At 45.5% G+C, this 22,073-nt stretch overlaps 1 protein-coding gene across 2 annotated transcripts in view; it reads right to left on the reverse strand.

Annotated features, from left to right (window-relative positions):
• LOC146961424 (pleckstrin homology domain-containing family G member 1) overlaps window positions 1-20,275 on the reverse strand; it is a 42,665-nt gene extending 22,390 nt beyond the window's left edge. The window contains exons 1-2 of one of the 2 annotated variants that reach the window (XM_085771812.1): window positions 19,856-20,275; window positions 2,028-2,593 (exon numbers count right to left, since the gene is read on the reverse strand). In XM_085771812.1, the coding sequence (XP_085627938.1) occupies window positions 2,028-2,444 (417 nt within the window). In that variant the 5' untranslated portion in view covers window positions 2,445-2,593; window positions 19,856-20,275. Of the gene's footprint in view, window positions 1-2,027; window positions 2,594-12,168; window positions 12,694-19,855 lie in introns of those variants that run through there. The other variant, XM_085771811.1, reaches the window with a different exon arrangement.
• Window positions 20,276-22,073: the final 1,798 nt, after the last annotated feature.

Below are 22,073 nucleotides of genomic sequence, written 5' to 3' on the forward strand. Positions count from 1 at the left end.
TGCTGCTGCTGACAGATAAAACACAGGTGAGCCCAGGAGAGTCTGGGTAAATATTTGCGTTGAGGCCGCCACACCCTCTTCCACTGCAGGAAGCAGCACGGGCAGAGGGATTAGTGAGACGGCGGCCGGCGTATAGGACAGTGCTGCTAACAGATGGGTGGACGCTGTGGCTTTTTGCTGCTGACCAGTTCTTCTTCCTCTCTGTGTTAAAAGCTCTATTCACACAGACGGAATCGGTGCAATCCATCCTCTGTGCACTCACTGGAACCGTCATTAAAAAGGGTGAAGAAAGGCTAAATGCATGTGAGGAATTAGCTGTCCTGCCGTCTAATTGAGGTCGTCCAAAGGGGCTGGGTGGTCTGGTCTGATACACTAATGGCAGCGCGGTGATCTGCAGAGGAGAAGGGTTGTTAAGTGCAGTTCCTAAGCTCTGTTCAGTGTTTTTCTAACCCACTTTGGACACTGTTATCTCCGAGCTAAATCCCTCTTCCTACCTTCCTCTCTCTTTCTCTCTGTCTCTCTCGCTTTTCCTCACCTCCTGAACGAGGGAGGAAAGGAAGGAGGATCAGGAGAGGGTGGGACATCGATCAGGGGTGACAGGCCAAAACCACAAAACCCAAACCCTACTCCCTGTACTTATCATGTCTCTTGGGAATATGAGTTTCCTGCTTTCTTTCTGACAACAGCCATTCCCTGTATGAACCTTTTTAACCCTAAATCACACACACATACACACACATACATAGTGGACCATGAACCAATAGCCTAGAGTAGGAAAGGAAACACTGTTTGAGGAGGAAGATATTGGAAACTAACAGGCAAGGCTCCAACACACGCATGTTCATGCGCATGCAAACCACAACAATTTCCACACAAGTTTTTAGTCATCTCACACCACAAACAAGTCAAATTTAGCTGCAGGACACAAATACAAAACACACTTCACATGTGTGTTGCACATTGGAGCGCAGACTACATAAATGTTATGTTTCAGAGAAAAGGAGCTGAACAGAGAAACGAAGAAGAGAAAGAGAGAAAGCAGAGCAACCTTTGATTCAAACCACAACGCCCAATCTTTAACAAAGCCACTAAACCGGTGACTACAGGTAATGTGTATCCTCGCAGTTCAAAGCCAACCTCACAAAAAGAGTGTATTTGTCTGAGTGTGTGTGCATACAGTTATGTGTGTGTGCTTTAAAAAAAAAAAAAAAAAAGAAGTTTTGAATGTGCGCCTGTGCCTGCAGCACAAAAGGCGCTGGTATCGTGTAACTCGGCCAAACCCCGCCCGCCAACGCAGGTGACCTTATTGTATTGACAGTTTCTCGCAAGCAACGAGCTGTGTGGGTCACGTGCGTGAGGAAAAGCCACAAAAGGCACTAAAAGGATGTGTGTTATCTGGTGAACTAAAAGCTTCGAGTTCCTCCTGAAAAGGCCGAGGTCAAGCGGGCGCTGGACAGAAACACATTTATGACGTCCAACTGCTGCTCGGAGTTAAACCGGGTCAGCTGGTGGGAAAGGTTTCAGCTCAGTCCTGACTGAGAAAGACAGGACCCAGAGAGGTTATAAACTTTTTCATTTGATTGATGTTTGTTCAATTCAAACAGTGGTTCCTCACCTAGGGGTCACTAGATAAGTGTGAGGGGTCGAGAGATGATTAACAGGAGGAGATAGGAAGAGAAAAACATATTTCAGTCATTTTTGTTGAATTATCTTCAATAATTTTGCCTCAGGTCTCGAAAGAAAACAAGAAAAAATCTTTTGTTTGGTTCTGAACCACCGTGAGCTAAAAAGAAAGTTGGGAATCACTGATTAAAAGTCTTGTGTGAAAGCTGAGAACTCACATTTGGAGCTGATATAACCTGCAGAATCACTAATTTGTTCAAGATCTTCAAAATGTGATGTTCTGCCAGATGTGCTGATTCACCTTTGATGTTCCTCCCACATGTAGGATCCCTCTGATCCATCTGCTTCTAGTTTCCTACACAGGTTGTGTTTCATATAACCATAATGTTTTTTTTGTCCCTTACCTCTACAATGCTCCGCAGGTCCTGGACGTACGTTCTCTCTGTGTCCATTATCTCCTGCACCACTCGGTCCACATATGTCCTGGGTCCCTGTCCCGTCCGCTCCCCTCCCTCTGGACTCAGCTCGGGCTCTGAATGTTCTGTCGGAGTCTGTTCGCTGCTCTGTCTCCCTTTCCCCCTCCCCGTGTCCGTCCCTCTATCATTTCTGTCCTCTTCCTCCCCGCATCCCAGCTGCCGGGCCGGGACCAGTTCCAACCGGATCGCCCCGGAGTCCCGGTCCGTGCTGGCCGGGCCGCAGTGAGGGGCGGGGACGAGGGTGGAGCGGCTGCCCAGCGAGCAGTGGCTGTCCCGGGAGGAGGCGGACGACGAGGTGGAGCTGTAGCTGATGGGCCTTTCGGCGCTGTCGGGCGAGGAGTCCATGCTGAGGGCAGAGCAGTAGCGCGAGGAGGCGTGGCGGAAGGCCGGGTTGCGGAGGCAGCGGGCCGGGATGTCAACGGAGCTCAGGACAGAGCCAGAGTCCGGGACTTCAGGAAGAGGAGGCAACGCATCGGGCAGGTAGTTATAATCGTCTGGAGAGGAAACAAGAGAGAGACAGAGGTTGTTGTTATGCTGTTATTTAAATTTCTCTTTTCTTCAGTTCCTGTTGGATGTCTAAGGCGCACTGAGACTATAACAGTGATACACAGTCCCACAAAAACAGTTACACACCACTGAACATGGAACCACTAGACTGACCAATCAAACTCTGGCTTTTAAAGGGATAGTTCACCCAAAATTCAAATTGCACTTATTATCTACTCATTATCACCATCATTGTTTGTAGCAGAAGCTCCTCTTCCTGGTTCGTCCAAATTGGACTTCCGCTACAAACAAGCTTGAAATATAGACTTGTTTAATTTTTTTCGGAACAATTTTGCATTTCAGGGCTTCAATACAAGACGGACATTACATAGGAGCGCATGGACAGGTATTTGGATGTTTTTTGGTGTGTCTTTTTGTTACAAAGAAAAGTGGTATCCATTTGCAACCGTTATATGGACATGCACTGCTACGCTGAGCCCTCCTGTAACTCAGAGAAGCCACGGAGGACTCTGAAACTTCTCCCAGCCCTTAGTCGACATGAGGGTGAGTAGATAATGAGTGCAATTTGAATTTTGGGTGAACTATCCCTTTAACTTTGTGATTATTTACTTTTTTCATCCTTGAAAACTTACAGATGTTACGATCCAGACCAATGCATCAATGTGGTGTCGTTAATCTGAACTACTATATATGTGGTCTAAACAACAGCTCTGCTTACATGCAGTTGTCATGTTAATTATGATGCCTTGGTATAATTACTGCAAACAAATAAGACCGCAGTCTAGACCATCGGCACTGTTGTCATCGTGTTTCAAAATAAAATTCTGCACAGACAATACTCGTCGTTTCTGTTTGAAACAATGATGTTCGAGAACGACGTCGACTTCCAGATTCTCTTTCCTGTGTCTATCTACCTTCGAAAACCATAACGAAACCTGCATGAGCAAGAATTTAATTGATGCAGCCCAAAATATTAAACTTGTCTTTGAAAACACAACTTTTAACAGGAAATCAAATGGGCAAAATGAGAAAAAAAGAGCAACCGGGGAGAAACTCCAAAGGATGGATGGACAAGCAACTACTAATGAAGTCAATATGTGAAATAAGAAGGAAACAAATGGTCAAATCTAAGTTGTTTACGATAATAATTTATCCCTCAAGACGCTGAACTGATTTATTGATGCTAGAAAGCTGCCGAGGCCGTTAAAATTCAAATTGAACTCACACATTCAAAAGGAACTCACTGACCCTTTTTCAAAGTCAGCATTTAAAAGAGTTACTGTATACAACTTCTAAACACTCACAATACCACTTTCATATTCTGACAGTCCATCTGTTTAGCAACGCAATTCCTGACATTCCTGCTGACCACAGTCTGACTGACCACCCGCCATATGAGGACCACTGGCCCTGACAGATCTGTCCTCAGTTCCACCCAAACTGCTCTTATACATGGGGCCTCGCTCTGTGACAACACACACACGCACAAATACACACAAGAAACAGAAACTTTTGATTTCTGGAGTATTTGTGTGAATGGTTTAAGCATTTTTCCAGCGAAACAGAGCTTAATGACAAGATTAACAGTGTAATACTGAGAAGACTCCGCTCTCAGGCGATGAATGAAGGCCCTTTTTCCATGGGAGACGCACACAAGTTTGTGTGTTTGTGCGCGCTCGTGTGCGTGTGTGCAACTACAGGAGTCTATTTGGCGTCAAGCCGGTGCCAAACTGGCTCACAACCTTGTGTCTGTGGAGAGATCCGTTAAGATATGATTACCGGCTCCCAAGGCCCCACAGTCAGGCCAGCTGAAGTGAAACCACACATGCAGCGTATCAGACAGAAGCTTTCCAAGTTTCCCTCAGCGTTTGCCAAGGTCTCGCTTCATACAAAGGCCAGCTTTGACGGGAAGAACAGGGAGCAAATAAACACAGCCAACAGGCAAACAGGCAAGGGAAGGACAAGATGAGAGAGCCTCATTCCAGATCTTTATAATCAAAGCTCTCTATAGCAGTGACCCGGCAGCTCTGGTGTTGTGGCAACACGGAGCCCCAGTGGCCTATAGTATAGGACGGTGTGGCCTCAGTGCTCACCCTAAACCCGTCTCGCTTCAAAGCACCACAGATCACAGGCTCAGGTTCAAAAACATGAAACGTGAAACTGAGAACAAGCTCAAAGAATCCCGGTACAAACCCGCTCTCTCACCTTTCAAATAGGTACCTCGGAGGGCTTTTTGCTATGGCGACACCTCTTTTGAGGGCACTTCGGCAAGCGGGCGTGTTTGTTCGGCCGGTCTGTGATGAGAAGATCATAGGTTTGTGGCAACGGCTGCTTCATGGATACCAGACATGTTTCCCTTGTGAACATGTATTTAAGTTCAGAAAAGCAGCATTAGCTCATTTATAGTTGTGATTGTAGACACCCAGATGGTTCAACTCTGTTTTCCTTACTCGGATGAGAAGACCTATCACATGTCTGTGTGTGAAGCTAATCATATCGGGTTGAAACCACCTGGCCAGTTTGATAGATACAAACCTAACAGGTCTGTTTCTCATCACTGAAATATTAATAGCGTTTTTCAGAGGAAGTCAATTCCCGGTAAAACTGTCTCTCAGATGGGAACTCAAGTGTCGCGGTGCAACAGTAAAGGAAGAGTCATGATGCTCTGAATCACAGCTTTCTCTACTTTTAATTTTTCTCTGCTGGCGTGCCAAGAAAAGCAGGAAGGAATTGGAGCGTCCAAAAACTGAAGTGGCATGAAACTTTATTTCCCTCAGACAAGATTGGAACTGATTCACAGTGCGTGTGTGTGCACGCGTATGTGTGTGTGTGTGTGTACGTCCATCCGAATGCTTGCACTCCGCAGTCTGACCCACTTTTTAACAATTACAGATCAGAAAGGAGAAGGAATCTGGTGGGTGAAAACAACACACACTCACACAAGCTCAAACCAGCAGCCTTGGCTTTTTCGATAAGCAGCACACTGCTTTCAAGTTACCATACACAATGCACAAAGGGTTATATTATATCACGCACTATGACATTAATGGGTAACTGACCATTTTCTTTTGCCCTTTGACTAATCTGTGCCATATCCTCCTTATCACAGTAGGTGATGTATGTGAATCTTTAGTGTATGCAAGTTTCACACCCTATCATCACCCTAAAGATAACACCACCCTGAGGTAATAACTTAATGGTCCTCACACCACCTTTTTGCAGCTAGATATGTGCAGTGCGACCATGCACACGTGCAACCTGCGCGCACACACACACACACACACACACACACACACACACACACGCACACACAGAGAGTAAATACAGAAAAACTTGTGTTTCCGTTTGCAGTGAAACCCAAACATCACAGAGAGAGATTGCTCCATCTTGTGTTTGCCCAGCCCCTCCTTCCCACCTTCCAGCCTCATGTTTGGGGCACACTGTGGCCGTTTCCTGGGTGAACTGACTCTTGTATACACACTCACACACACACACACACACACACACACACACACACACACACACACACACACACACTGCACCCCCCACCCTCCTTTCTCAACACACACACACACATCAAGAGAAAGGGCGAAGATGGCCGGGCTTTAGTTACCTCCTATCCAGATTATATTCAACCTGATCCTTGTAAATGATCTCTAATTACGGTCCCAAGCATGCAGGTTAGGACTGTTTCTCCTCTGTGTGCGCGCATGCATGTGTGTGTGTGTGTGTGTGTGTGTGTTTGTGTGTGCATGTGAGGATTAGGATAGTGTGTGAGGGCTGCGTTTCCTGCCAGACTGAGAGAAGAAGAGGGAGAGAGGGTGAATCAGCCAGTGCCTGCCTGAGCAACCTGTCTTCAATCTCTGGTTTTCATTTAACTTGAAAATAAAAGCCCTACAGCTGCTTTGCTATTCAGACAAGTTTAATATGTTGAACATCAGGCTCGTCTGGAAGGCAAACGGCACGAACCAGGAGGAACCAGATTGAGTAGTGAACAGATGATAAACACAAGATGGTAAAAAAAAAAACACTGGCGAACTATGTGTGGTGTTTTATTCCTCAATAGCAAAAAAAAAGCTGAATTTCAAGATTTAAAAAATACATGTTACTCTATGTGTGCTATTTGATGATTAAAAACTAATGGCAGAAATGCAAATCAAAGATCATCAGGGAAGGGACATGCCATTTCAGGTGCCAACACTTAAACAGATAAATACTTCGAGGGGGTCTGGCACGTATTCAGCAGCTCATCTGGATTGCATCTACATTCCTGTCTTCATTTTCGATTTGGGGATTCGTTTTTAGAAGTGAAGTCAGCCACATTTACGATAAAGCGCAATCGGCTTCCTGTGACGGGAAGCAAAACTATTTTGCACGGGAACATAAAAGGAAAAATAAAACATGACACAATGACAATTGAAGACACCAAGACATACAAATGTTGAATCTTCCATCTGCTCTGATGTAATCATCCACATATACAGATGTCAAACAGACTACACCACATAAAATGCTTCCAGTCAAGGGTAAACTATCAACAGAAGTCAATTCCTCTAATATGGCTGTGACACATGCACATACATGTGGACTTCCAGTCGACAGGTTGGTAAAGCTTCACCACCAGTCCAGCCAGGTTTAATGACTCATGCTGCACTTAACTTCTCCAGATCAGTCGCACACTTTATGGTCTTTGTCCTGGAGTGGTCAGCAAACAGCTGTGAGCACCCTCATCTCTTTACGGCCCCCGACGGTCCTCACAAGTAGCTCAGGCAGCACAAACAGCAGCGCGGTGAGTGCTCCGAAATGGGTTGCGTGAACATCCAACAGTATGTGGACGTTTTAGGCCGTAAACCAGCTGAAAATATTTCAAAGTATTATGTCATATGCAGAGGCAGGACCGGCAGCTGCGAAACATTCCTCGTGTTTATTTTAAGCTACATGGCATCCCTAATCATTGGGTTTAAATCACGAGTAATAAACTGACAATGTGTAGTATGCCGCGTCCAGCAACAGAGCCTTACACGCGACTTCCAGGGAGTATCCCCTAAGTAATAAAACACAATCCCAGAAATATCAAAGGGAAGAAGGCTGTAGCTTTTGGAAAATACCCTCTTGGTTTGGCTGAGGTCGAAAAGCTCACATTAGATTCGGCTGAACTTTGGAAGGCATGTCCGCGCAGAGCAAGGACCGTGTTGTGCAAAACAGAAGCAGAAGTTCGGTGCCAGTATGAAGACCTGAGATTGATTACAGTGACCAATAAAGGGACAGATATGCTGTGGGTTTAGAGCTACAACAGATGTTCACATGCTTTACTCCATGCTACGTTAGGGATCTGCTTTCAAAGCCCCTACAAAGTATTCATCCATGCAGATGTTTAGAGTCACACAGATGCAGAAAGTACAGATGTTCAAATCCTTCAAGTCTTTAATGAAATCACCAAGAGATGAAGATGAGTCCAAAAACAATACCTGCTGCACCAAATGACTGAAAATGTAATTTCAAAAGAAGCAAATTGCATATTATTTGCATAAACAGAACTAAGACCAATGTCTCCAAACCACTTGAACAAGTAAAGTTCACTCTGGGTATTAGAGACAAGACGTTACATCGATGAGGAGACACCAGGACAACAGGCTCCATCAGTAAACTGACATGCTGTATTGATGCCATTTCTCTCCTTCTTTTCCACTCTTCCTCTTGCGCTTCCGCTTTCTCCCTTGCTCCATTTTCCCTGATGTCAGTTCCATCAAATTCCCAACAATGTTCCTGCCACCCGCTTGACTCCTGCCTATTCTCCTCCTTCCCCTACTTCCTGTTATATACGTTCACACTCCAAATGTGTTTGGCAGGTCATAAAGAAGCTCTGCCACCTACACTGCGTCCATATGAGCTCCACAGGACATTCCTACGGGCTCAGACCATGCCCCTGCAAGCATATACTTTACTATGTAAAAATACACACAGACCGGCCTGTGTATTTGGCTACAGACCACCAAGGCTCATATTTGCATTCGGAGCACATGTGCTGGTATCGCTCCCTATGCACAGTCAAATTACTGAGTCTTGTCTGCAGGCGAGGTTGTGATTGTACAGTTACGCAAGAGGAAATCACAACAATTGTTTAGTGTTATTATTTTTTGTTCTTAGAGAATAATTAGGGTGGTTTCAAATCCTTTTAATTGCTTTGATTGTAACTTAAAAACAAGCTATCGTGGGCGTATTTCAACCAGGGGACTGAAGATCCAGTGAGAATTGAGCAAATTTAAGGAAGCAAAAGCCTGAGAAAGAGCAGACCTGTGACTTATTAGGTGATACGCAGCACGGTTTGTGTCAAATTTGTATCGTCACATGCACAATTTGGTAGAAAATAGCTGCATATCTGATCTCACGGAGGCTGGACCATCTGAGAACGACACACACTGACAAAACACAGCCACGCTCGCCCAGTAAAATCCATCGTCACCTTTTGGTCAGTGACCAGCTCCTCTGAGACGCAGACTGATAACATAGTAAAAACCAGCTGTAATATCTAGTTGGAAATGACCTAAATGAAGGGTAGAAGACTTGAGGCTTGTGTCCCACAGGGGAGTGAGCTAACCACACACTCAGTACACCTCATGGATCCTTTAATCAACCTTGTTTGTCGGTGTGTGTTCTTGTTTATGCTGCAGCAGAGCGGCCAGATGTCAACCGAGTTCAATGCCGTGCAGCTTATTGCTGAGAACGCAGAGGAGACCGGAGGATGTTTTTTCATCAGGTTGCAGTCCTCGTTGTTGTTTTGGCAGCATCTTGGTTAGTTCGCGAAAGAAAAGAAAAACTGAGAATGGCGAGAGAAGGACATGTGCGACTTCGAATGAGTGAGAAATGAGGAGGAGAGGACACAGAGGAATGAAAGTAGGAAGAAAAGATGAGAGGAAAGGCCAAAGGTCAAACACCACCCACTCTCTTGCTTTTTCTCTTTTCCATTTCCCACTCGCTCTGTCTCATTCTGAATCCTGCCTTTTGTAGTGCTTTAACCCTTTAACGTCTACGCCACCTTAAACCAATTCACCCCGTTCCCTCGGCGCCTAAACCTTCGTCTTTTAAGGTGTCAGAGACAATTTTCAGAGTTTTTTTTTTGTTCCCCCTGCTGCAGCCTGTGAAGAGACTCTGCAGAACAATGAAGCATCGAAAAAGTCCTCGCCGTCTGTTTAGTTACGGCCTCACGTCTTTCGTCGTGTCCACTTAGGGTCAGTCTCTGCTTCTGATAGAGACGCAGGCTTGATCCCAACTGACGCTAAGGACCTTAAAGTGTCACTCAGGATTTCACACCGCAGCTGAACGACTGCAGAGGCGGAAAGACAGACAGAGACGGAGACAGAGACGGAGAGGATGGGGGACAAAGACAAAAAACCTGCACTGGCCAGGACATACATTATAATGCAGATGTTTCAGAGGACAAACTAGAGAGGACATTTCTCCTTTAATGTGCAGCTGAACCCGCTACCAAAACTTTTTCTGGACAGTATTTTGAACATCTCCACACAGACAGAAGTTTTAAACATGACGTGAGACTTAACACGCTCCTGTGGTTTCACAGCCTCACAAAACACGCTCTGAGTAAACCACACACACAGCCGGGAGGCTAATTAGCAACAAATGATGAAACGTTCCCCGTGCACAGGCACATTCGCACATTTTATGCCGAGATTAACACTCTCCTCCTGTCCCCAGGTTGTGTTTATGTGGAGGAGGAGGAGAAGCCAAACCTCCGGTGGCGATCCTCCTGTTTGTTGTTGACACTGAGGACATCGGTGAGGAATGTGCGGTGTGTGGGGGGGAAAAAAGAAAATATGTCCACCCTCAAACTTACACCGCCCCCTATTTTCGGACGCATTCACTCTTTCACCCGCCCTTGGGACACCCGTGCGACCCTAACTTACTGCACACACACACACACACACACCCTAGCCCCCCTCTCTTGAGTGTGACACACTAGCCTCATTCTCTGGCCTGATTGGATCTCAGCCCAGGGAGAAAAGATCAACACCCATCTCTTTGCATCCACCTCAGTCTGCTCCGACATCGCCCTGCACACACACACACACACACACACACACACACACACACACACACACACACACACACACACACAGAAGCACAAGATTAAGATAAGAAAACTATTGATTTGTTTAGCTTTCTCTAAATTGACCTGCCCAAACCCCCTCTACCCTCCACCCATGAAGCCTCTGTGGGGAGGCAGTTTCTCGCACGTGACTGCTCAGGATGGATGGTGGTGGAGGAGGGAGGGGAGGAGGTGGGGGGGCAGATGTCCTCTCCCAGAGGACTGGCCATGCAGGCTAGCAGGGTGGTGGGAGGAGGAGGAGGAGGAGGAGGACGGAGGGGTCCATTGTCTCCAGCACCTCTAAACCAAAGAGTTTGCTCTAAACAGTAATTATTCCCTCCTCCTGTTCTCTCCTCTGCTCTGCTCTTCTCTACCCCCCCCCCATTTGTAGCCACAACCAACTCCTCTAACAGCCACCCCCCCCCCCTCCCTCACTCCCCACTCCCCCAACTGTTGCCCTCCAGGCTCTAATTTGGGTCACAGGCTGCAGAATGGCATCTCAACACTCACTCACACCCTGCACGAAGGAAACTGACACATGCATGTGCCCAGCCTTAAGAGAGACGAGGAGTTAGAAAACAAAAGTGGAGCAGAACAGAAAAACTTTGTTCCACCTTATTTATTTATTTATTTAAGGTCAATTAAAGAGACAAGAAGCTTTGCACCAAATGTATCGACTGTGTTTCCCTGGATGAACACAAACAAATGTAGAGAGTAGAGACATCTTAAAAATGTCTACATCCCCCACATTAACACCACCACCACCCTAATAGATAAATTCCTCCCCCAAAACTGGACTTCACAACCCCCCAGTGTTGTGGAGGAACAGCGAGGAGCCTGTGTGTGTGCACCACCATCATCATCATCATCATCTCAGCATCATTAGGAATTTAAACCAGCGACGCTTCCAGGAAAGCAAACACGCTCCATTCAACACCGTGGGGGTGAGAAAACAACCAGAGGACGCTGTTCATACAACGGCCCTGCCGAGAGATGGACGCTGTGAGGACGCTTCACACAGCGCTGTCAGCTCAGGGGAAAAATATCACACACACACACACACACACAGACACCGCACAAAAGAGCCACCAACACAAACAGCAAAAACCATCAGAGACCAGTGAGTCGACCTCCTTATTTACCAGTTGGTGTCTTGATGTTTGATCAGTTACCACTTGAAGAGAGACACTTTTCATACTCTGGGATGCCACTTTTCTTCTTTTGAAATAATCTTTTAAAATCATTCAACAAATTTCCAGTGCTTGGTTGATTTGACTAAATAGAAGGAAAAATTATGTTTCGAGCCCCTTTGATGAGGTGAGTGTAGACAGGGAGCACCTTTGACAGCAAAATCTAATCCAACAACATGAATGAATCACTTCAGCTCTGGGAAAACCTGTTGGAAATTCACTATTTATTCCTGAAAAAAAAAAGATAAAAGAAGAATCTGCTGCTTACCGGTCGGCATGGTGGCTGGGTTTGTCTCTCCTTTGACAGAAATTAATTAAGAGTTTTTTAAAGGCGCGAGTCTGAAGGGTGAAAGCAGGACTTCACCCAGAGTCTCACATATCCAGAGTAATCCAAACAGTATTCCCAGTGAAACCTGAAGATTCCCCTTAGATTTCCCAAAGTCTCTCAGTCATGGTGAATCCTCTCTCCTGGGAGCAGACGTGCAGTCCGCTCCTCCAAAATACAAACAGGACCATACACTCTCAGGTTGTGTTTTCTTCCTGAGCGCACACATAAACACAGACACACACACTCACACACACCACACACTCCTCTGGCTGAGCTGAGGTGTTCCTTCTTTTTCTTTCTCTCACTTCAGTTTGCCGAGGATCTCCTCTGGCTGCCTCTCTCCCTCCTTCTCCCTCTCCCTCTCCGAAACACATCAACTGTGTGCATGTGTGTGCCTTAAAGTGTTCATGTGTGTGTTTGCAAGTGTATGTGTGTGTGTGTGTGTGTGTGTGTGTCAGAGTGAATGGCCTCTGCTCTCTCCTGCTCCCTCCCTGCTGGGTATTCCCCTCCCCCTGACTCCTCCTCCCTCTCTCCCGCAGCAAATTACAAGGAGCTGGGAGTTCCACATCAAGTGCCTCCTCTTCTCTTTCCTCCGTTTCTTTCCCTTCTTTTATCTTTTCCCCCCTGTCTCCTCTTCTTCTTCTTTTTCTTTTTCTTCTCCTCCTTCTCCTCTCTTTCCAAAATCAAACTTTTAGCTTGGCTTGCGACGCTAAGAGGGCGGGCGACACCTTTTGTGTGTGTGCGTCTGCTGCACGCTCAGCAGGCAGCTGAACTGCTGCTGTTATAGCGCACAGCTCCAGAGATCACACGCGTACACACACTTTACGAGGCAGCAGAGGGAGGGTGTGTGTGTGTGCGTGAGTTTGTGTGTGTGTGTGTGTTACGCCTGATCAATAGGCCGGGAGCCAGCTCAAACAAAAGCTCCTCGTCCACTGTGAGACACTGCACTGCTCATTGTGTCCCAGATCAGAGAAAGCCTGGACAAAATGAGTGCACAAAAACGTCTGAAGTAGGAGAATTAGCAAGAACGGTGTAATTTTTCACCAGATACAAGACAGTATATGAATGAATGAATGAATGAATGAATGAATGAATGAATGAATGAATGAATGAATGAATGAATGAATGATGGAATGTGCACAGATGAGCTCACAAGCTGTGAAAGTTGTTTCCAACTTTTCTGGGGGTCTTGTGACCCTTTAAAACAAAACCACGTTTACTTATACGTCTGGTTTTAGGTCACAAAGACTTGAGTTTCAGGACTCACATCAATATTATTCCTTATTCCCCTTTTCAATCCCACACTTTGTGGAATACAGCACACTTGTTGCAGTGAATCTAAAAGCAACACCATGTTCATGTGGTGCTGTGGGGTGTATAGGCTTTAATTAAAGATGCCATTGAGTTCCACTGTGGTGACTGTAGGATCATTTGTGGTGTTTTCAGAAGATAACGTCAGGATATCTTGTCCTGTGGAACTTCCCCAGCATAATTGGTGGCACAACTTTGCCTAAATAAAAAAAAAAAACCCAGCAGGAAATAGCGTATGATGTCTTCATACCCGGCTCTATCTGCTTGTGATTTCCCACTCTCCACCCGCACACATGCACTGGTTGTGATTAGATGCAGCTTTCGTTTCCTTTGTTTTAATTAAAGGCATGAGGAGCTGAGATGATTCAATAATTCACATGAAAAGGTGAGAGAAAAGTTTGGCAGAGTGAATATAACTCTGTCCACATCAGGAACCGCTGCTCCACTGTATAAAGAGTTATAACTCATGGCAGGACAAGTGTCCCATACGGAGGACACACGTGAGACAATGGGCCCTCAGTCTCACACACTAAAGCAAATCTGTCGACTATTTGTCGTCCCCCCTTTTAAAGACAGGGACTGGTCCCATCAGCATGAGGTCCTGCTAACACCCCCGCCCCCCCGCTCCTCACCAATACAATTACCCAGAGACCCCCTGGACTACCCTCTCTCTCTCACACACACATACACACAAACACACACACACCAGATCCCAAGAAGCACAACCCCTCTCTCTAATGGTCTGAGGGTCCGTTGACCCACGAAGCCCCTAAACCTCCTCTCCGAATCAAAACACTGCCCAGCTGCCCCTCCCTCTGCCACCTCAACCTCTCTCACACACACACACGGTCCATAATGAGCACCTTTAGCTTGGCAAACACACACACACACACACACACACACACACACACACACACAGAGCATCTAAACTCCTCAGTTCAGCCAAGCACGACCTGTTGCTGACAGAAACCTCCAGCAGCAGCCTGGCTTATCTGATGCCCCCCACCCCCTCCCCCTGCAAGAAAATCCACCACAGAAACAACCTCGTACTCGATATGACAATATGAGCTGAAATACATGTAGATGTAAAGCACGGTGCTTTAAAGGAGGGATGACAGTGGCGGCAGCAAGACTCAGGCTATTGATAAAATCAAAGATTAACTCAGTGTTTTGGCTGTGGTTATGATCCGGCAGCAGAAAACCCACTTCGCCAGCCCGTCTGGAAGAGGGGGGGGGATTACAACCAGCTTGTGTTTGGTGCTGTGATGATGACTGTTTTCATTACTCACAAGGGTTTGTCTGTAAAGTATGAGAAAATCTTGACAAAAGCCAGAGGCCAGGTGTCGTCTTCAGTCCGATGACTTCATGTTTGACCTTCCAACTATCAAAGATACTGAGTAAAACACAGAAAGCAGCGGATCTTCAACAAGGAAGCAGCTTATTTTGACTTTAAAGGGGAACTCCGCTGACTTTACGTGTCAAATTCAATCACAGGGATTACTATTCAGTCACCCGGTGAAAACACTTACATAATGTCCTCTGTCGCTCTGAGGGAATCAGCATCACAAGTAAAAAAACCTCACACAGTTCAAAGCCTTAAAGACATTTTGTCTAATGTGTTGATTTGCCTTTTCTTTCCATGAGTTAGATCAGAAGATCAATCACAGTCTGGTGTTTGCTTCATATGCAGCTGGAGCCAAGAGGCGGTTAACTCAGCTTATAGCATAAAGACTAGAAACAACCAATAACACACCTACTGGCACCTTTAAGGAGAGAGTAACAATGACAATTTGTGGTTGTATAGGAAGTTGCTAACTGCTACGCTGATAAGTACAAGTAGTATTTGCAAAAGTACGAAATCACAACACAGCTCTCTTCTAAGAGTAAAAAATTTTGTTTTTACATTTTTGCTCTTTTCCAGATTGAGTAAAAAAAAAGATAAAATGTATTAATCTGTGAGATTTAGGGGTTGGCAGGTGCATTTGTTTTTTTTTAAACTTTGTTTCAAAATAAAAGCACAGGGGAATTTTCCCTTCTTATTTTTTTTTAAACCAAGAAAGCCTGCATGTGTTCAAAGACATGGGAATTTACACACGGATCGAAAAGGATACAGGACGGTCCAGAAGTTTTTGGAAGTTCCCAAACTCTCTAGCAGTCAGCATCACAAAGCTGTTGGACTTCTCTTTTAACTGATGATCAAAATTACTGAGACTTGTTTCTGCCAAATATCTGTGATAAATCCTTTCGCCGCTCTCAGTCAACACAATAATGTGATTTCAATACTTTTTCCGTTTCTCAGTGCAGCCAGCGGCTCCACACCTAACTCCTTCTCGACAGCACCCGCCCTGGCTCGGCTCTGCTCCAATGTCATTTCCCCTCCGTCCGCATGTCATCCCTCAAGAGAGATTTCCCAACAGACCTCCCTCCACTTCGAGGCCAACAACCGGCGATAACAAGGCAGTTAGAGTTTAAGACCCTATACTACGCTGAGACAAACGCTCTCTCAAACTCAGAATTGATGCTTTAAGAGTTTTTCGGGGTTGCCAAGATGACCGGGGCCCAAAGCCCTGCTATGGTGGGTCACTATGACAACAGCGAGCCATAGAGTGGCATGTAGAATGACAGTGAGGGAAAGAGAGAGAGAGGGATGGAGAGAGGGAAGAAAATGCTTATTGTCAATAAACCGCTCCATTCCTCATAACACTTAGTGCAAACAGCGGGGCAGGGCAAAGGGTTCATACACACTCTATTCAACTTTTACTAGTACGCACACACACACACACACACACACACACACACACACACACACACACACAGACACAATCATTTGTTTTCCAACGACATTGTAAACTTCAGCTTAAAAGACCACAGCCTCTTGAAAATGTGTGTTTGAGTGTGTGTGTGTGTGTGTAATCAGAAATAAAAACTGTCCCCGAGCACTTAAGCATGTCCTGGAGGGAGGAGAGAGGTGGAGAACTAATTTGATGGTTGTTATTGCAGTGGGCCGTGTGTGTGTGTGTGTCTCTGTGTGTGTGAAATCGGGTTCAATCTCCGGCTCAGACAGCCTGACAGCTTCTTCATTTTCTCAGCTGTCCACGGCGAAGACAGCGCGTTTCTGTGGTAACGTCCACACAGGGCCGAACTGAGAGAGAGAGGACGGACACAGACAGAAACGGATTCAGAGGCTGAAAGAGACTGTGACTAATGACGAGGGTTTGTGGGTGGAGGGGGTCATTCATATACAGTTTCCCCCTCCCTCTGTGACCCTGTCTTTCTTTGTCATTGGAAAGATGGATCATCTCCAGACACACACACTCTCTTTCTTCCTCCTCAAGTGTCATCAACTCTTAGAGCTTTTCTTCTTGCCGCTCAAGCTCTTTATTAACCTCTAAGGACACAGCTCTGTCCCTTTTTCCCCCTTTAGCAACTTTAAGGTTGGAAAATGTGTTCCTTGCTGTCGTTCCAGCCTCAAACACAATAATCCGCTGATTTTAAAAGTGGCTGCAGTGTTTTTCTAAATGTCTGAGGGAAGAGGAAATTCCTCCAGGTATTTCCATTGTTATTGGCAACAATATGGGATGTTGGGTCGTCAACAAGCACAACACCAGATGTATTTAAGTCTTTGAACAGTGTTTTAAAATCAAAAACATCTCCATTTTATCCCTGTATCAGAATGAATCTGCAAATTTACATATCACATGAGGTGATCACACATACGCTGGGCATGCGTGTGCCGGAGTAAACAGGAAGCAGGTTGTTCGCCCCGCAGTTGGTCACCAAGTCACAGAAAAGTGATAGGATCATGATGAATCAGGGAAGGTCGTGACTAATGAGACCCAATCAGGAAGGAAATGTGGGTGTTCTCTTATCAAACTTAAACTAGGCCAGCTGCGCTTTTAAAAGTCTCGGTTTTCGAGGCGTGAAAATGTGGTGTTTTAAAACAAAAACATATTAATATGGATGTCATCTGATGAGTGTGAATAATAAAATCATTGGTGGCTCAGTTTCAAGGTCCTGGTTTAGTGCTTGTCGGTTCATTGTCACACTGTCATGGCTTATTATGGCTTTACAGCGCAAGCTTGTAATAACTGACCCATCAGCAGGTCACTGAGGTGCGTATACTCCGGGCTTCTCCTCAGGCTGCTGCTCGTTTGTCGTCCAGTCAGAGATGCGGTGCAGCCACAGTTGTTACAGCACCTTTCTTTGTCTTGTTGGATCATCAGCCTCCATAAATCACGAGCAGAGCTCTGGCCAGCAACAACCAACAAGAAAAACCCTCCTACATTCCTTGTGTTGAGGCCGATTTCACTGTGTTTAACATCTACAATCCTGATTAACTCTGTAATATCCTGTATTGATTTTCCTCCTTTCCCCCCATACTTATGAGGTTTCCAGATTCTTGGATAGTATTCCCCCAGGCTGCAGCAGCAGCAGTCCACTTCACAGTGCCAGGACAAGTCCAGGAATTTCTGACTCTTGCCGGCCAGAAATCTGACTGAAGCACCAACTTCATCTTATATAAGAGCAGGAATCCCTGAGAGCTTGGCTGAAGGGAGCATCCACCAAAACAAGGAGCGTCTTCAGCCATCCCAGCAGACTAAACAACAACAGCCACACAGAAATAACTACAGCTGCTGCATCTACATCAACAACAACAACAACAACAACAAGGTCAGCAGCGACAGCCGCAGCTAATGATAGAGCAGGGTGGCACCACGGCCATGAAAAGTATTTACGATAGGAGATAATGTCAGTATTCAACGACGCAGCGATCATCAGGAGGAGGAAATGGGGAGATAGGACGCGAAGAAGCAGAAAAAACAGGTGGTTTAAAGGAAAAATAACTTTCATTTCCCATAACTGGATCTCTGCCGGCTGTTTATGAAGCAATAGGTTCTTTTTATGTGAGAGGATGGTGCATTTTTACTTTTGCATGAGTTTGGTGAGACTCAAAAGAGAGCAGTGTGCAGGGCTGCTGTGTGCGTGTGTGTGTGTGTAGAGTTACTGTGTGTTGAGTGAGTACGTGAGCATGTGTGGCGGATATGCGGAGGAAGCTGTGTTTGGCCTCAGATTAAAATGCAGGACGAGGGTCCCGCTCCAGGAAAGGAGACCAGCAGAGTGGAGACAGAGGGACTTTTCTCCCATTAGGGAAACACGTGACACTTAGGGAAAAAAAGAAAAAATAATGCAAATGCAGAGCTCATACCACATCTGAAATACACTATGTAATATTTCCTATATATGTGGTAAATACGGTTTAATAGGCACATTTCTGTCTTGGCAGCTTTAAGCCAAACTAGTAAATTCAGGAGAAGAAGTGATTAAATGTTAAAAACAAAAACAATCAATTACAACTTATCTCTATGTTAACTGATGATCATCTGTACTAACTGAGCTTAATCTACTACAATGTATAGTAATCATTCCATAAATGGGACATAAACAGACTTTATCAAGTTATTTCATTAAGTTCAAGGTCTTTGTTTCACACACAAGAAAAACTGAAGTTAAACAAATGAAAAACAAACTGATAGTCAAGCAACACAAAGATTAATGCAAGACGTCTCAATGACTTAAGTATCACATGAGTCCATCCAGCCTGTGTCCCTGTATAGAAGCTGGGTGCTCCAGTTAGGGCTCCTATAAATGAGGACACACCACAAAGGAGAGCACACGTGTATGTATATATATATATATACACACACACACACACACTATACCCTGAGGTAAGGATGTCAGGTTACTGTATTGAATCTATACCATAAAACTTTTCTTAAGGTAAAAAGTGACGAATATGGTCGTATTGCACCCCGTGGTATTTATCTGTCATATAACTGTTAAAACTGTTAAATGAGGTCAACAGCGTCCCCAAACTTTGGACATATACATCTTCAAAAGATGAGACATAACAATCAAAACAGCTTTATCATTATCATGTCCACCTATCACCACACAGACACACAGCAATACACAAACAAAATGTAGTGGTCATCGACTCTGGGGCTCAAACAGAAGAGTCTGGTCTGATGACAGCAGACTGTCACGGTGTCTAATTAGACAAAGTGGGCAAAGGTGCCATTAGAGTCACAGTAAATTGAAAGTTGGAGCTGAGTAATTGGAGGTCAGACCTGCTTCTGTGGAATCAACCTCTGCAATTATGATTAAATAAAGAGAAGGAGACAAACTCCGCTGTAGTGTTTCAGCATGTCGTGGAGGCAGAGTCATTTATAGTCAATTAAACCGAGGCCACGCAACTGTGTTTCAGGACTTCACAGTGTCACACAGACAACAGAGACAATGACAAGCTGTCACTCACCTCAAGAGAGAGACCATTCCCCACGTTTAGCCCTTCCTCAGCTGCTGGTGCATCGGTATCCTGTCACAGGTTAGATCCATGTCCAGGGCATTGGACAAAGTTTCACACAAAGTCTTTTTCAGAAACGCTGACTGACTCAGAGGAGGTAGGTAGGGCTTGTGTCAAGGCGGCCCGGTCCGCGGTCCACACCTCTACAGTATGAGGTCAGTTCGGAGAGAAAGAGTGACACTGAGCAAAAAAAAAAAAAAAAGAGACAGAGAGGGAGAGGAAGAGAGAGAGAGAGCGAGGGGAACAGATGGAAGTAAAGCGCAACGGAACTGACTGCCCACTGGGAGGGGAGGGGGAGAGAGAGAGAGAGAGACGAGGAGAGAGGAGCTCGCACATCCAAGCAGCAGCCCACTTCCTGACCAATTACTGCTGCAAGACCGGTCTCTCTCCCTCTTCCCAAGCAGGACCCTTGCTCTCTTCTCTTCTCCTCTCTCTCTCTCTTACTTTGCGGTGTGGGATCTCCGCAAGAACTGGAGAACGGCCAGCACTGCAGGCGACACAAGTCACAGAAATCACACTGAAAAAAAAAAAAATTGGCAAGTGTGGAGCTGTTGCTGAAAGCTGTGACAACACGGTGAGAGATAGAGAGTGATGATGAGTTAAGGCGAAGGATGGAGATACGCAGCGGACAGGTGTGGGTGGGTGAGACGGAAAAGAGACGAGCTGATGATGCGGAGGAGGTGAGGAAAAGAGGGCAAGCGCAAGGACGAGCCGTCTGGTCTAACTCGGACCGAAAGAAGAGAGAAAGAGAAAAACACATGGACAAAGTGGGTCACATTGAATGCAGCATGAGCTTTAGAGCCTCTGATTCCCCCGGTGTCACTTTCAATATCAGAGCTTTGGATGCAAAAGGGGGTCAGAGTGGAGGCGAAAGGTTAGACTACCAGAAAACAGAGAGAGATCACAGGGCTGCAACCTCAAAGTGGAACCTGCTGTGATCCAGCCTGTATGAGCACACACAGAAAAATATCCAAAACCAGTGGATCATTGTTGTGTGTATGTGTATGTGTGTGTGAGTAATCTGGTCATTGTTCTGCATCCTAACAGAGCAGGATGGAGGAAAAGTCCCCTCTCCTGGAGCCAGTGGCTGTTGTTCCTGCCTCCTGGTAGCAAAGCTTCCTGGGATTGATAAAGTAGCTCCTGGTCCTGCCAGCACACACACTTTCTCACTTCCATGTTTTCATCGGTCTTAAGTTTTTCCAGGGAAAACAAAACCCGCACGTGGTGCAGCAGTGATCACGGATGGTGTCAAACACTGACCTTTGATAAGCAAAATAAACTCGTCTTAGAATAAAAAAAGTTGACCTCATTTTTCGAGAAAACATGCAGGTTTTGTGCGCTCACAATCGAATGCGCAGCGACTTTTTTGCACAGCGTCAATCATCGCGAAGAACTTTTTTTAACCCCCCCGGTGTCTGTGACCTACTGTGGCAGTGACCAGTGACCATACAAACAACAAGGCTGATGTGGGTCAGTGGCTGTTCTGCTATTATCCTAACCTGGATAAACCCAGCCTTTGTAACTCAACACCACACCTTGCACTCTAAAAACACGCAGAGGCCATAACAGACGATAGCAGCGTCTCTGAGGAAAAACACAGCTGATAACCTACTGCCAGCTGGTCGCTCTTATCACCGCTTTCATTCTGCTGCATGGAAGGACGAGATGGGCGGCGTCCACGAATAAGTGTCAGGTAGCTTGTCAAACACAGGCTTTAGTAGACTAAATTGACTTTTCAAAGCTTTCCTTGGATTGTTTGAGATATCTAGAAAATCTGACAGTAATGGCCATGACAGCTTTATAGCTGACGTGTTCCTTAATATGTTGTTTATTCTGTGATTACGCACATAGTGAGGCTATAAGCAATAGATGGCAAGCATTTGGAAAGATTTAGCAGAGCTTTGGACACAGTGGAAAAACCCTCGGGGGCAATGTGAGTGTATTACTGAAAGGCAAATTAAGTTACTGTTTGTTTTTTCCAAGATCTGCTTTGACATAACAGAAGTGAAACTGAAATTATCTGGTTTCCATTTCTCAGATATTTGATGTTTTACTATACATCTTTGATTTTGGACTGATTTCAATTTATCAGGTTGAATTGTTTATTCCTTCTGACTATTTTCAGGCCAAACAAGTCAGAATCAGATACAGAATCATTTTGCTGTCTATC

The sequence above is a fragment of the Trachurus japonicus genome, chromosome 24, assembly GCF_045865225.1.
Source record: "Trachurus japonicus isolate A0001 chromosome 24, Traja_1.0".
Taxonomy (NCBI): Eukaryota; Metazoa; Chordata; class Actinopteri; order Carangiformes; family Carangidae; genus Trachurus; species Trachurus japonicus.